Source organism: Phocoena phocoena, chromosome 4 (genome assembly GCF_963924675.1).
Source record: "Phocoena phocoena chromosome 4, mPhoPho1.1, whole genome shotgun sequence".
NCBI lineage: Eukaryota > Metazoa > Chordata > Mammalia > Artiodactyla > Phocoenidae > Phocoena > Phocoena phocoena.
The window spans coordinates 65119558-65133047 of NC_089222.1; the positions used below are offsets into that span (position 1 = coordinate 65119558).

Genomic DNA, 13490 nt, shown 5'->3' on the forward strand with positions numbered 1-13490 from the left:
TGGGGATTTTTGCATCTATGCTCATCAGTGATATTAGCCTGTAGTTTTCTTTCCTTGTGACATCTTTGTCTGGTTCTGGTATCAGGGTGATGGTGGTCTTGTAGAATGAGTTTGGGAGTGTTCCTCCCTCTGCTATATTTTGGAAGAGTTTGAGAAGGATAGGTGTTAGCTCTTCTCTAAATGTTTGATAGAATTTGCCTGTGAAGCCATCTGGTCCTGGGTTTTTGTTTGTTGGAAGATTTTTAATCACAGTCTCAATTTCAGTGCTTGTGATTGGTCTGTTTATATTTTCTAATTCTTCCTGGTTCAATCTGGGAAGGTTGTACTTTTCCAAGAATTTGTCCATTTCTTCCAGGTTGTCCATTTTATTGGCATAGAGTTGCTTGTAGTAGTCTCTTAGGATATTTTGTATTTCTGTGGTGTCACTTGTAACCTCTCCTTTTTCAGTTCTAATTATATTGATTTGAGTCCTCTCCCTTTTTTTCTTGATGAGTCTGGCTAAAGGTTTATCAATTTTGTTTATCTTCTCGAAGAACCAGGTTTTAGTTTTATTGATCTTTGCTATTGTTTTCTTTGTTTCTATTTCATTTGTTTCTGCTCTGATCTTTATGATTTCTTTCCTTCTACTAATTTTGGGTTTTCTTTGTTCTTCTTTTTCTAGTTTCTTTAGGTATAAGGTTAGATTGTTTACTTGAGATTTTTCTTGTTTCTTGAGATGAGCTTGAATTGCTATGAACTTCCCTCTTAGAACTGCTTTTGCTGCGTCACATAGGTTTTAGATCGCCATGTTTTCGTTGTCATTTGTTTCTAGGTATTTTTGATTTCCTCTTTGACTTCTTCAGTGACCTCTTGGTTATTTAGCAGTACACTGTTTAGCCTCTGTGTATTTGTGTTTTTTACTGTTTTTCTTTCCTGTAATTGATTTCTAATCTCATAGCTTTGTGGTTGGAAAAGATGCTTGATAAGATTTCAATTTTGTTAAATTTTCCAAGGTTTGATTTGTGACCCAAGATGTGATCTATTCTGGAGAACATTCTGTATGCACTTGAGAAGAAAGTGTATTCTTCCACTTTTGGGTGGAATGTCCTAAATATATCAATTAGGTCTATCTGGCCTATTGTGTCTTTTAAAGCTTGTGTTTCCTTATTTATTTTCTGTCTGAATGATCTGTCTATTGGTGTAAGTGGGGTGTTAATGTCCCCCACTATTATTGTGTTACTGTCAATTTCTCCTATTATAGCTGTTAGCATTTGCCTTATGTATTGAGGTGCTCCTATGTTGGGTGCATAAATATTTATAATTGTTATGTTTTCTTCTTGGATTGATCCCTTGATCATTATGTAGTGTCCTTCCTCATCTCTTGTAACAGCCTTTATTTTAAAGTCTATTTTGTCTGATATGAGAATTGCTACTCCAGCTTTCTTTTGCTTTCCATTTGCATGGAATATTTTATTCCATCCCCTCAGTTTCATTCTGTATGTGTCCTTCAGTCTGAAGTGGGTTTCTTGTAGATAACATATATAAGGCTCTTGTTTTTGTATCCATTCAGCCAGTCTGTGTCTTTTGGTTGGAGCATTAAATCCATTTACATTCAAGATGCTTATCGATATGTATGTTCCTAGTACCATTTCCTTAATTGATTTGGGTTTGTTTTTGTGGGTCTTTTTCTTCTCCTGTGTTTCCTGCTTAGAGAAGTTCCTTTAGCATTTGTTGTAAAGCTGGTTTGGTGGTGCTGAATTCTCGTAGCTTTTGCTTGTCTGTAAGGCTTTTGATTTCTCCATCGAATCTCAATGAGATCCTTGCTGGGTAGAGTAATCTTGGTTGTAGGTTTTTCCCTTTCATCACTTTAAATATATCCTGCTACACCCTTCTGGCTTGCAGAGTTTCTTCTGAAAGAGCAGCTGTTAATCTTATGGGGATTCCCTTGTATGTTATTTGTTGCTTTTCCCTTGCTGCTTTTAATATTTTTTCTTTGTATTTAAGTTTTGATAGTTTGAATAATATGTGTCTCGGCGTGTTTCTCTTTGGGTTTATCCTGTATGGGACTCTCTGCGCTTCCTGGACTTGATTGACTATTTCCTTTTCCATGTTAGGGAAGTTTTCGACTATAATCTCTTCAAATAATTTCTCAAAGCCTTTCTTTTTCTCTTCTTCTGGGACCCCTTAATTCAAATGTTGTTGTGTTTCATGTTGTCCCAGAGGTCTCTTATGCTGTCTTCATTTCTTTTCATTCTTTTTTCTTCATTCTGTTCTGCAGCAGTGAATTCCACCATTGTCTTCCAGCTCACTTATCCGTTCTTCTGCCTCAGTTATTCTGCCACTGATTCCTTCTAGAGTATTTAATTTCGGTTACTGTGTTGTTCATCACTGTTTGTTTGCTCTTTAGTTCTTCTAGATCCTTGTTAAATGTTTCCTGTATTTTCTCCATTCTGTTTCTGAGATTTTGGATCATCTTTACTATCATTACTCTGAATTCCTATTCAGGTAGTTTGCCTATTTCATCTTCATTTATTTGGTCTTGTAGATTTTTACCTTGCTCCTTCATCTGTAACATAATTTTTTGTCATTTCATTTTTTTTGTGTGTGTATGTGTGAGTGGGACTGTATTCCTGTATTACTAGTTGTTTGGTCTGAGGCGTCCAGCACTGGAGTTTGCAGGCAGTTGGATAGAGCCAGGTCTTGGTGCCGAGGCGAGGACCTCTGGGAGACCTCACTCCGATTAATATTCCCTGGAGTCTGAGGTTCTCTGTTAGTCCAGTGGTTTGGACTTGGAGCTCCCACCACAGGAGCTCAGGCCCGACCCTACAAGCCGCATGGCATGGCAAAATAAAAAAAGAAAGAAAAAGAAAAAAAGGAGCAGTACAATAACAAAGAATAAAAAACAATATAAAATTAGAAAGATAAAAAATATATTAGGAAAAATAAAACTATAATTGAAACAACTGCAACAAGGTAGAATAAAACCACAACAGAAAAAAGAAAAAAAAAGGGGGGGGGGGGAACAAGCCAGAAGGAGCAGAACAGTAACAAAGTATAAAGCATAAAATAAAATTAGAAAAATAAAAGATTAGAAAAAATCAAAATATAAGTGAATCAACAGCAATGAATCAACAAGGCAAAACAGAACCCCAATCTAAAAGAGAAAAAAAGAAAAAAAACCAACCCTTGGCTATGGGGGTGGAGTTTAGACGGGGGGGGGGGGGGGGGGTGGAACTTAGGCAGGGGTGGGGTTTAGGGTGGGGTAGGACCTAGGCAGGTGGGGCGGTGACGTTTGAGCGTGGGCGGGGTCTAGGCTCAGGACCCTAGACTCAGCTGGAAAAGGCCTTCGGGGCACAGCCAAGGTGGGGCGGGGCCTCTGCTCAGGACCTGCGCAGAAAGGGAGAGGCCGCACGTGGAAAGAAGGGCCTCTGGAATGAGGAGTTACAGAGTTTGGAGGTAGGGCGCTGAGTGAGGGTGTGGGGGTGGGGTTTAGGCCCCGTGCGTTGGAGGGGGACCGAGTGTAGAGGTGGGGCCCTGGGTGGGGGTGAGGGGGCGGGGCTTGGGTTCTGCACAGCAGGAGGGAGGCTCTGAGGACAGAGGATTAGGCCCAGGAGCCCAACAGGCTTCCCGGTGCCTAAGTGGACAGGGAAAGCGCTGGCCCCGTTCCCTTACGTTCCTCCGTGCCCCTCCCCCACCGTCTCCCCCAGGGTCTCCCCCGTCCCGCTGGCCCCCTAACCGTGGGTGGGTCCTGCTGGGTGTAGGAACTCCTCCCCTACCCCAGCCGCCCCTCAGGGGTGCCGGTCCTGGAGGTACGGCCTTACCTTTGCTCCCCTTTCCCTCCCTCCCACTCCCTCAGGACCCGCACGGCTGGAGGGGGCCTAGGTGGGCAGAGGATCAGGCCTGGGATCTCAACAGGTTCCTGGGGGCCCAAGTGGACAGGGGAAACCTGGCCACGCTCCCTTTTGATACTCTGCCCTCCCAGTGGTCCCGCAATTTCCCCCATTGGGCGTGGGATCCTTTTCTCTCCCCCAGCTGCCCCTCAGCGGCGCCAGTCCCGTCCTGCCTCCACTACTCCTCCCCCCTCACTCTGCCCCACATCCTACCCGGTTGCTGGGGGTTCCTCCCATCCCCTTCGGTGTCCGTGGCCCCCAACCGGTGCCTGATAGGTGCCCTAGTTGTGAGGAGATGCGAACTCCGCATCCTCCTAGTGCACCATTAATACAGACCTTAAGCAACAAGAACCACCACATGGCAGTACGATTTTCTAACCTTTTAATCCAGTCCCATTTCGTCTGGCACAAAGATATAACCTGAAGGATGAGTTGCTTTGTGTAACTGCCTGCTGTGGTGGGCACTACTTTACTGGTGCCTACAAGTGTTTAAGGAGAGGCATTATAGTAAACAGTGGAATGCATGCCAATTGTTTTTATTTATGATGCTTATTTGGACGACAAGGCCAGCCAGCATTTGGCCCCAGGAAGACGCTTACAGCTGCATCCCTATCATCACTCCACAATGCGGCGGAAAGACTGGACAGCTGGGGAAGCTGCGCCCCAGTCGACGGGCTTCCGGTACTCCTTCTTGTCCAGGAGGTACTGCCTGCCACGGTAGTTGGGCAGCTCGTAGAAGATCCACGCACCCTCCAGCACCTTACAGGAGTGGACCTCTCGCATGTGAAACTGCTCCATGATGGAAGGGCAATCTTCGGTGGTTTCATACATCTGACCATTAAAATCCCCTTTCTCAAAGATCTGAATCTTATACTGGCCTCCACTAGACTAAAGAAACAAAGGGGGAAATGAACAGCAAACATTAGCAAAATCAACAGCAGGCCAGGAACTCAGAGAACAGTGAGGTTTGGGACCCACCATCTTGAAAGTGAGATGATCTGAACGCCCATCCCCACTGTGCACTGACTGAAACAGCTGACGTTCAATAAGAAAAACAATTCCTTAAAGTATACAAGAGGTAGAGAAAGTACTATGGAAATAAGTCACATAGTCTTGTGATGAACTGACCTAAGATTTTATTGAAGCCTCAGCAGCCAACAAGAGACAACCACCCATTAAGAGGTGGGAAAATCTTAAGAAAACTCTTTCACGTAAAAGCAAAATGGCAGGGTAGGGGGTAAGAGACGGAAAGAGAGGGAGCACGCCCATCCTCTGCAGACTCACCAGGTGAACAGCCCTGCAGGAGCTGAGGCGGTCATTGAGGCCCATCCAGTGCTGGTACTCAGAGTAGTCACCCCGGGGTAGGATGTACATGTACCCAGCAAAGTTGGGCCTTTCATACACAGCCCAGGTGCCTCCTTCCACTCTAATGGAGTTGCAGCGACTCAAGTACATGTGGAAATCTGCACAGTCGCAATCGCTGTCATAGTGGCGGCCTTGAAAGTTTTTGTCTTCAAAGAAAGTAATCTAGAGCACAGGGCAAACAAAGTGGAAAAACTGAGGGGTTAAGTGGCTGTGTTCACAGAAAAATGAAAGTTAAGAACACTTTCCCCACTTTAGAATTCCTTTCTCCTCCATTTTGAGGAGGAAATATCTAGTTCTACCATACCTCACAACATTTGCCTTCTGGCAGACAACTTTAGTTGTTAACAACAGGAATGAGCACTTTCTGAGGCCTTAAAATGAAGCAAAACAAAAGAATGCTCTGCTGTAAGCCAGCATTTTCAGACTCAGGCTCATGGCTTCTTTCTCACTGTACTTACGTAATAAATTTTCCACTTTTCTATCTGTCTCTCCCACCGACACCTACTAGACTTCTTCCAAGGGCAAGGACCAAGCCTTATTTCAGCTATGGACCTCTATACCCTGCACTTGACAAACCCTCAACAAATGCTAGATGAAGATGAGTGAGTTCCAAATACAGAAATCCATTCTAGGTGATATGGAAGAGATATACAGAGAAAAAGAAAACACAGACCTTAGCATTAGAGCTTATTTTAGATGGATATAGAACATACAGACATGAAAATATATCATATGTTCTGTATTATTATTTCGTTGCCAACAAAGTAGTTGCAAAGTAACAAAATGATAAGGCAAGAATGTCCTTTGCTTCAAACTCTTACCAAGTTGCATCACAATCTTTGGGGTAAACTTCTGAAGCCTGTGATGGCACTGGGAAATATGCAGCCCTGAGAAACGGGAAATACTACGCCTGGGCTCTAGAGCTGCATCTCTACAATCAGCCCTACTATTTTAGTCAAGCCACCTCTCAGGGCTCCAGCTTCCCATCTGTCAAATGAAAGGACTGGACTAGATTTGAAGCCCTGGCTATAAAACAAAACTTTTCTGTTTGAAACAGGCAACAGAGTTCCCGGGAAGTCCCAGGGATTCATGATGCAGTTTCTGAAAACCACTAGACCAAATGGACCACAGAGTCTGTCCCTTCTTGTTCTGTAATTCCACATCCAAGATCAATGCCAGGTTATAATTTAAACTGAAATCACAGGGGTCATTGATTTGAGCAGTTAATTCCCTGGTGTTGTGCCGCCACCTTGTGGCTAATTTGCTTTACACGTTTAGAAGGCGAAAAACCATGTCAGCCATTTCAGATGAAAGAAGCAGACAGAGCCAGTTAGAGTCTGGAGAAGATTTTTGAGGAGAGGATCTTTGAGGCAAGGATTGAAGGATAAGTAGGGAGTTTTCCAGAGGCAGAGCAAAAAGAACAGCTCGTTTAATGGAATAAAGGAGTGGAAGGACATGGCCCACTATAGGGACAAGTAGTTAGTTCATTAAGCCTGGTGCAGACTGAGCATGAGGTGAAGTGTTAGGAAATAAAGCCAGAAGTGACACAAGAGCCATGCTAGAATCCCTCTGGTGATGATGTGGGAAATGTAATGTAATGGTTTGTACCTAGAAATAGCTGGTTGCTATGGGCGGAGGTGAGAGATGCTGAGGACCAACCAAAGGCAACTGCAATGTGAATGACCATGAGGACAGTCACAAGAAATGAGGATTTGGTGACTAATTAGATGCAGGGAATGAAGGAAGACACTAAAAATAGTTCGCAGCTGGGCCTCATTCTTTTTTAGGCAGGTGAGCCTTTCTACATAGCAACCTTTTCTTTCCACTGTAAACTTTCTCCTTCCTGCCCTTCCCATTACTCAACTCTTCCCTTTCCTGTTCCCTAAAAGGCTCCTTACCCTTCCTGCCCCTAAATCACCTACTTCACCTCCTTTCTTCCCTTCCCACAGTCATCTTGATCTCTTCCCGCTCCCTTTCCCATTTTAGCACAGCACAGATTTAGATACGTGGTACAGGTGAGAAAACAAAATCGCAGCACCACTAGTTAAATCTGGGTAACATTATGCACTGTAGAGGGTTGTTCTGAGGGTCCGATGGCACAGTGCCAATAGAGCAATTTTAATAGCTGCCTCATGATTTCCAATAAGCTTTCGCTACAACTGTTACAGATAAAGAAGTTAAATGACTTGCCTAAGGTCATTAGCTAGTTACAAGTTGGTTGCAGGCAAACCAGTGGACAACAGTGCAGACTCCTGGTTAGTAATCTGTTGTTCACTTTACTTTACTTCATCTCCCTCTGTTGTCTTCCTACCTGCACAGCTAACTCTGTTCAAAATATACCATTTACTCTTAGCAATGGAACAAGACCAATCCTGAATCTCAGAGGCTTTTCCCAAAACCTGTGGGAAGATCTTTAAGAAAATCAAGGTAAACTCTCTAAGAATTGATAGATTCTAAACTTAATTAAATTTACCTTTGGTTTTTGGCCAACTATTCACCAAAGAAGAGGCTCTGCAAGGGATATGCCATGGGAAATTAATATTATCTTTCTTCCTTCATTGTTTCTCACACTTACTACCCTCTGCACACTTACCTGACTGATTTCAGTATATGAAAAGTGGAAATATATATGAGTTTTTCCTTGCTGTCCACCTTTCCAGCAGACCAGCCAACCATCCCAAGGCTGAAACAAAGCACTAGCATTGCCACAGAACCATTACTGAGCTCCAGGGCCAAGCTCTTCTTTCAGTAGCAGACCTTCCAAGTTTCAGGGCCCAGAGAATGTTGCACCTTTACTCAATTTCCATTTGTAGAAGACCATGAAATCCACTTTACGGTCAGCTGAGAAGTTGGGACTCTTGGACAAAAAGTTTTGTAGAGAAGGCTAAGAAATGTGCAGGAGATTTTCCTAGAAGTTATTACAAAATTACTCTAATTGTCAAGTTAATTTTTTGAAAAATAGCCTACCAATCCAATATAGCAGAGGGGAAAATGTCTTGACTATTCCACAGGTAACAAGAACAAACTTATTAAAATGCATTGCTTTTGCCCAGCCCATAACTCCTCTGATTAAACTGCTAGCAAGACAATGAGAAAGGGAGAAGAAATAAAAAAGTAAAAGATAAATTGCTATTACTATCTCCTTTGGCTTAGCAAGCAAAAGTTTTTACTAAGTGAACAGACCAGCTACAAGAAATAAAAGAGTACATTATCCCTACACTGGAAACCATTGAAAGTGGGGCTGTTCTGTAACCACCTTCCCTCCAGGCACGTGGATAGCCCTCTAAGGACTTCAGATGCTTTTTAGTGGGATTTTCATGGCATATTTTTCAAAAACCTCAGAGCACTAAAGACCCTGTCTCATTTTTCTCCCCAAACCTTCTGGATGCAAATACGACTATTAGTTCTATTTTCCAAACGGGAAAAAAAAACAGGCACTCACCAGTTACGCAACAAGTTAACAGGTGCCTCCTGAAAAAATGCAATGCAAAGTGCCTGACATTGCCTATGTAGTTTTTGTGCCAAGGTGGTTAGTATGAATCTAAACATGAGAAAACAATTAGACAAGTCCAGATGTCAGGACTTTTTATAAGACACCTGGGTTTGGACTTTGAAAAATGCCAATGTCTCACAGCAACAAAAACTAGGGGGATTGCTCTATATTAAAGGGGCTAAAAAAAAGAGGCTAATGAAACTTGACAACCAAATGAAATTCATGACCCTTGACTGGATCCCACATCAGAGGAAAAGCCAGCCATGAAGCACATTTTTGGGAGCAACTGGAGGAAATGTGAATATAGTCTAAATATTAGGTATTATATTCTGATAAATTTGGAGGACCTGATAATGATATGATGTTTATAAGGGAATGCCCTTGATTTTAGGATATACATGCCTAAAAACTTAAGGCAAAAGTATAATGAAGTCTGCTATTTATTTCCAAATGGTTTAGTAAAAAGAGAAAGAGAGACACAGAGAGAAACCAGATATGGCAAAATGTAAACAATTGGAGAATATAAGTAAGGGACATACAAGTATTCATTTACCATCTCTTACTTATTCTTTTAAGATTCAATGGGCTTGAACATTTACACAGTAAAACATTAGGTGGAAAAATCAAGCACCAGAGGCTTTGCTTTAGACCTACAGTCAGTGAAGAACTAGAAAGAGAATGAAGGTATATTCCCTCATTCCCAAAGAGAATCAATTTCCAGTCCAACAATCGTGAATCACATATTTTAGAGGCAATTTTCCTAAAGTAAGAAAACAATTTTTTGGGGAAAAGGGATAAGAGTAGCTGCTGAATGAAGGGGATATGTAGGATTTAATTCACTTGATTGGTCCATCCGTTTTGGCCATTTAGAATATTAACGGTTGATGCTAAATTTCAAAAGACAGATTTTTAATTGAACACTGAAAGTTTTCTACTCCATATAATCCTCTTATCTGCATGTCTTATGCCTGTGGAAATACAGAGATTAGTTGCTGGAAGGCAGAAATCATGACGATATTTACACATTACATACCTGTACAGTATTCAACATAGCAAGTACCACACATGAAGATAAACCCTTAATAAATTATTTGGTAATTCTGTTAGAATAGAGAATAAAATAAGCATTCCTTAATCTTTTCTTCAATCAATCCCAGCCTTCTATCCACTATCATACTCACCTCCAGGTGAAGAAGCAAAAGCTTTTCTCCATGTTTCTTTCAATGTATCATTAGGTGAAAAAGTGGGTAGGCTAGAAATCAGCATGACCATTTACTTACCTTGGTTCCAGCTTTAGACATTTTTGGTGCATAGATTGGTTTCCCCAGTGCTGAAATCCAGGAATAGCTACAGAGAGTTAGAGGCACAGAGACATTTATACTGGGTTGGTTTCAAATCAAACATTTGCTTAGTCAAGAGAATAGGATCCAAAAATTGAGTCAGTCATTTAGAGGCTATTGATGGTTTCTAGAAAAACAATCAGGATTATGAAATAAAGGAAAGCTTCAGTACCCTCTTTAATGCTTACCAAGCCTTGCTGCATTATAGACTTTGCTGACTCAAGACACCAAAACCCAGCCAAATTTTTCAAAATTGAAAACAGAAAAGTTCCTCTTACTTGGGCAATTTGGTTTTCTAGCAAGTAGCCACCTTGAAATCCCCCATGTCTTTTTTTCTTCAAAAGAACTTGCAGGAGATGAGTCAAAAAACCACCCTCTAATTCTGAACAGAAGTGAAACATGTTCCAAAGCAATAAAACTGACATGACAACTAAAGGCAATGCATGATCTTGTGTTTGGGAAAAAAGTCAACACAAGTGATATTTTGGGGATAATTAGAAAATTTTAATACAGTCTATATATTAGGTACTACTATTGAGCCATTGTTAAACTTCCTGAATTTAATCATATGTACTACGACTATGTAAGAGAATGTCTGGTTTTAGGAAATACATGCTAATATATTTAGGAGTTAAGGTCCCAGATGTCTTCAACCTACCCTTAAATTGTTGAGCAAAAATAAAATAGTAACACTATACAGAGGGTTGGTAAAGTGAAAGTGGCAAGATGTTAACAGTTGGTGAATCTAGACAAAAGGCATGTGGGAATTTACATTCCTGCCACTGTTCTTTAAGTGTGAAATTTTTTCAAAACACACACATACACCCAAAAGATCCAGTCCACAAGAAAGGGTGGTACAATGTGTAGCCCGAGAGACAGAAAGTTACTGTGCAAATCCTGAATTTGCAAAGGTTTAGCTAAGCCCAACTTGCCACCTGCTAGGTGGCATTTCTCTGCCATGATATCATATTGGAACCTGTGTAGGGAACAGTTTTTGGTGCTTCATATACCTCTGATTTTAGGAACGAGATTACATCTTACTGAAACTCAAAGAAACAACAAATCAACTGTTCTCCATTTTAATTTTCCTGGTCAAATATATTCTTCTCAAAAGCCCAACTTCCTCATCTTTCCCCTTAACAAAGCCTCCAGCAAATATTTTTATAAATGGGATGCCCCTAAAGTATATTTTGGTCAGCCAGAAAATGACAAATGTGCCTTGATATGAAGACTGTTGAATTACAAAGTATTAAGTTATATGCTTAGTTTTCTGAACTTTATAAACTTTAAAGAAAGTATCTAATTAATACCATTAATTTCATTAAACAATAGCAGTTTCCAAAAAGACACTTCTATTATTCCAGTGTTTCTTTATTTGGTAATGCTCTCCTTGCTTGAATTTCATCAAGCAAGTTTAAAATAAAAACTCCAATTATAATTAAAACACATTCTGAGGGTTAATTTTCATTTTAGAAATAAGAGGTCAAGCGCTTTTAGATATAATTACTAATTAAATGGCCAAAAAGCATATGAAACAATGTTTATCAGCAATCAGATTCATTAAACTGGTAACTGTTTTATCTTAAAGAACATAGCTTTCCCATCAAATGTAAACTTTATTTTGATATAACATCACAGAATGACATTGGAAATCTTTTCTAAAATTAAAAGTAAAGCTTTATCTTTTTACTGAAAGGAGAAGATTACTTTTTAGAGTTTGTTTATTGAAAATCTGAAGCAGAAAGTGAAATGAAAAATAAAGATTTTATACAGTTTAATTGTTGCATACTTTAAGAACTAAAATATCTTTATATAAAATCTTTCCTGCTGTATTTATACTCCAAAAATCATACTTTCATTCCAATTCTTTTCTAAAAGGAGTAGTAATTTCCTTTTAAATAGTTACAAAGAACTATAAAACCTATTCTCAATCACTTTAATATTAACATATATACAATGCCTTCATCAACTTTTTCATTTTAGCATCACAAAATGAGCCTTCTGATATTCTATAAACTATATGTTTATATAATAGAAGTTTATCTAAAATTCAATGTAAACAGTAGCAAATGACATTGGAAGGAAACTTAAGGAAAGGTCTTAAATAGGAAGAAAAATCCCCAAAGTCTCTTAAGCAGCAACAGCACCTTCCCAGTTTAGTTTCAACACGTGCACCATCTTGCATTCATCCTCCTGTTTCCAGGGCCCTGAATATGAAAAAAACAAAACAAAACAAAAAAACTAACTTTCTATCACCGTGTAAAAATAGGAAAAAATCCTTTTCGTAAAATCACATAAATCGGTCAGATGATAATTTAGAGTGATAAAATATGTGAAGTTAAAAGTTAATTACATTCCTTTTCTCTGAGGGTCACATTAGTTCATAATAGAAGAAAAGAAGTTCATACATAGACATAAAGTAGCAGGCTGTGGGGTTAGTCTAAAGTAAGATTTTATCCTCTTATATTTCCCATTTCCTTTGTATAATCTTCATCAGATTTCCAATTCTTAATCTCAGTATTTATTAACTAAATATTATAAAATTCTTTTTTTTATAAAAAGTAATACACACTTTGAAAATGTAAACAATATATGAAAAATAAAGAATAAGTTTACGCAGCTTTGGAAAACAGTTCAGCGGTTCCTCAAAAAGTTAAACATATTATCTTGCAATTCTACTCCTCTGCATAGTATACTGAAGAGAAATAAAAACATCTCTACACAAAAATTTGTACACGAAAGTACATATAGCAGCATTATTCACAATAGCTAACAAGTGGAAGCAACTCAAATGTCCATCAACTGATGAACAAATAAAGTGCAGTATATCCGTACAATGGAATAGTATCCAACCATGGAAAGGAATGATGTACTGACACATGCTAGAACATAGATGAACCTTGAAAACATTATGCTAAGTGAAAGAAGGCAGACACAAAGGCCACATATTGTATGATTCCATTTATATGAGATGTCCAGAACTGACAACTCAAGCGACAAACAGTAGAAGTTAGAAGTTGCCAGGGACCAGGTAGCAGAGGAGATATGGGGAGTTGGAGGAATTGGGAGTGACTGTCAATGTATACGGGCTTTATTTTTAGGGTGATGAAAATGTTCTCGATTTGTTAAATGGTGATGATTGTACAAACTTGTGAATATAATCAAAGCTGCTGAATTCTTCACTTTAAAAAAGTGAAGTTTTAGGCTTCCCTGGTGGCGCAGTGGTTGAGAGTCCGCCTGCCGATGCAGGGGACACGGGTTCGTGCCCCGATCCGGGAAGATCCCACCTGCCGCAGAGCGGCTGGGCCCGTGAGCCATGGCCGCTAAGCCTGCATGTCCGGAGCCTGTGCTCTGCAACGGGAGAGGCCACAACAGTGAGAGGTCCGCGTACCACCAAAAAAAAAAAAAAAAAAAAAAAAAAAA

The 13490-nt window shown here is 40.1% G+C and overlaps 1 protein-coding gene across 1 annotated transcript; it reads right to left on the reverse strand.

Annotated features, from left to right (window-relative positions):
* Positions 1 to 4390: 4390 nt before the first annotated feature.
* On the reverse strand, positions 4391 to 10032 carry CRYGS (crystallin gamma S). The gene is made up of 3 exons (XM_065876879.1): positions 10008 to 10032; positions 5154 to 5396; positions 4391 to 4757 (listed from the first exon to the last, which is right to left on the reverse strand). Exons 1-3 carry the CDS (start codon positions 10026 to 10028, stop codon positions 4485 to 4487), a joined length of 537 nt encoding a protein of 178 aa, XP_065732951.1. The 5' UTR covers positions 10029 to 10032; the 3' UTR covers positions 4391 to 4484.
* Between the last annotated feature and the right edge of the window lie 3458 nt (positions 10033 to 13490).

Bases quoted from the DNA above. Each gene is read 5' to 3' on its own strand.
- CRYGS (XM_065876879.1), bottom strand. From the start codon at position 10,028: ATGTCTAAAGCTGGAACCAAG. The intron at 5,397-10,007 runs GTAAGTAAATGG...CCTGTGCTCTAG, and splicing joins TGTCTAAAGCTGGAACCAAG to ATTACTTTCTTTGAAGACAA. The intron at 4,758-5,153 runs GTGAGTCTGCAG...TTGTTTCTTTAG, and splicing joins CCTGCAGGGCTGTTCACCTG to TCTAGTGGAGGCCAGTATAA.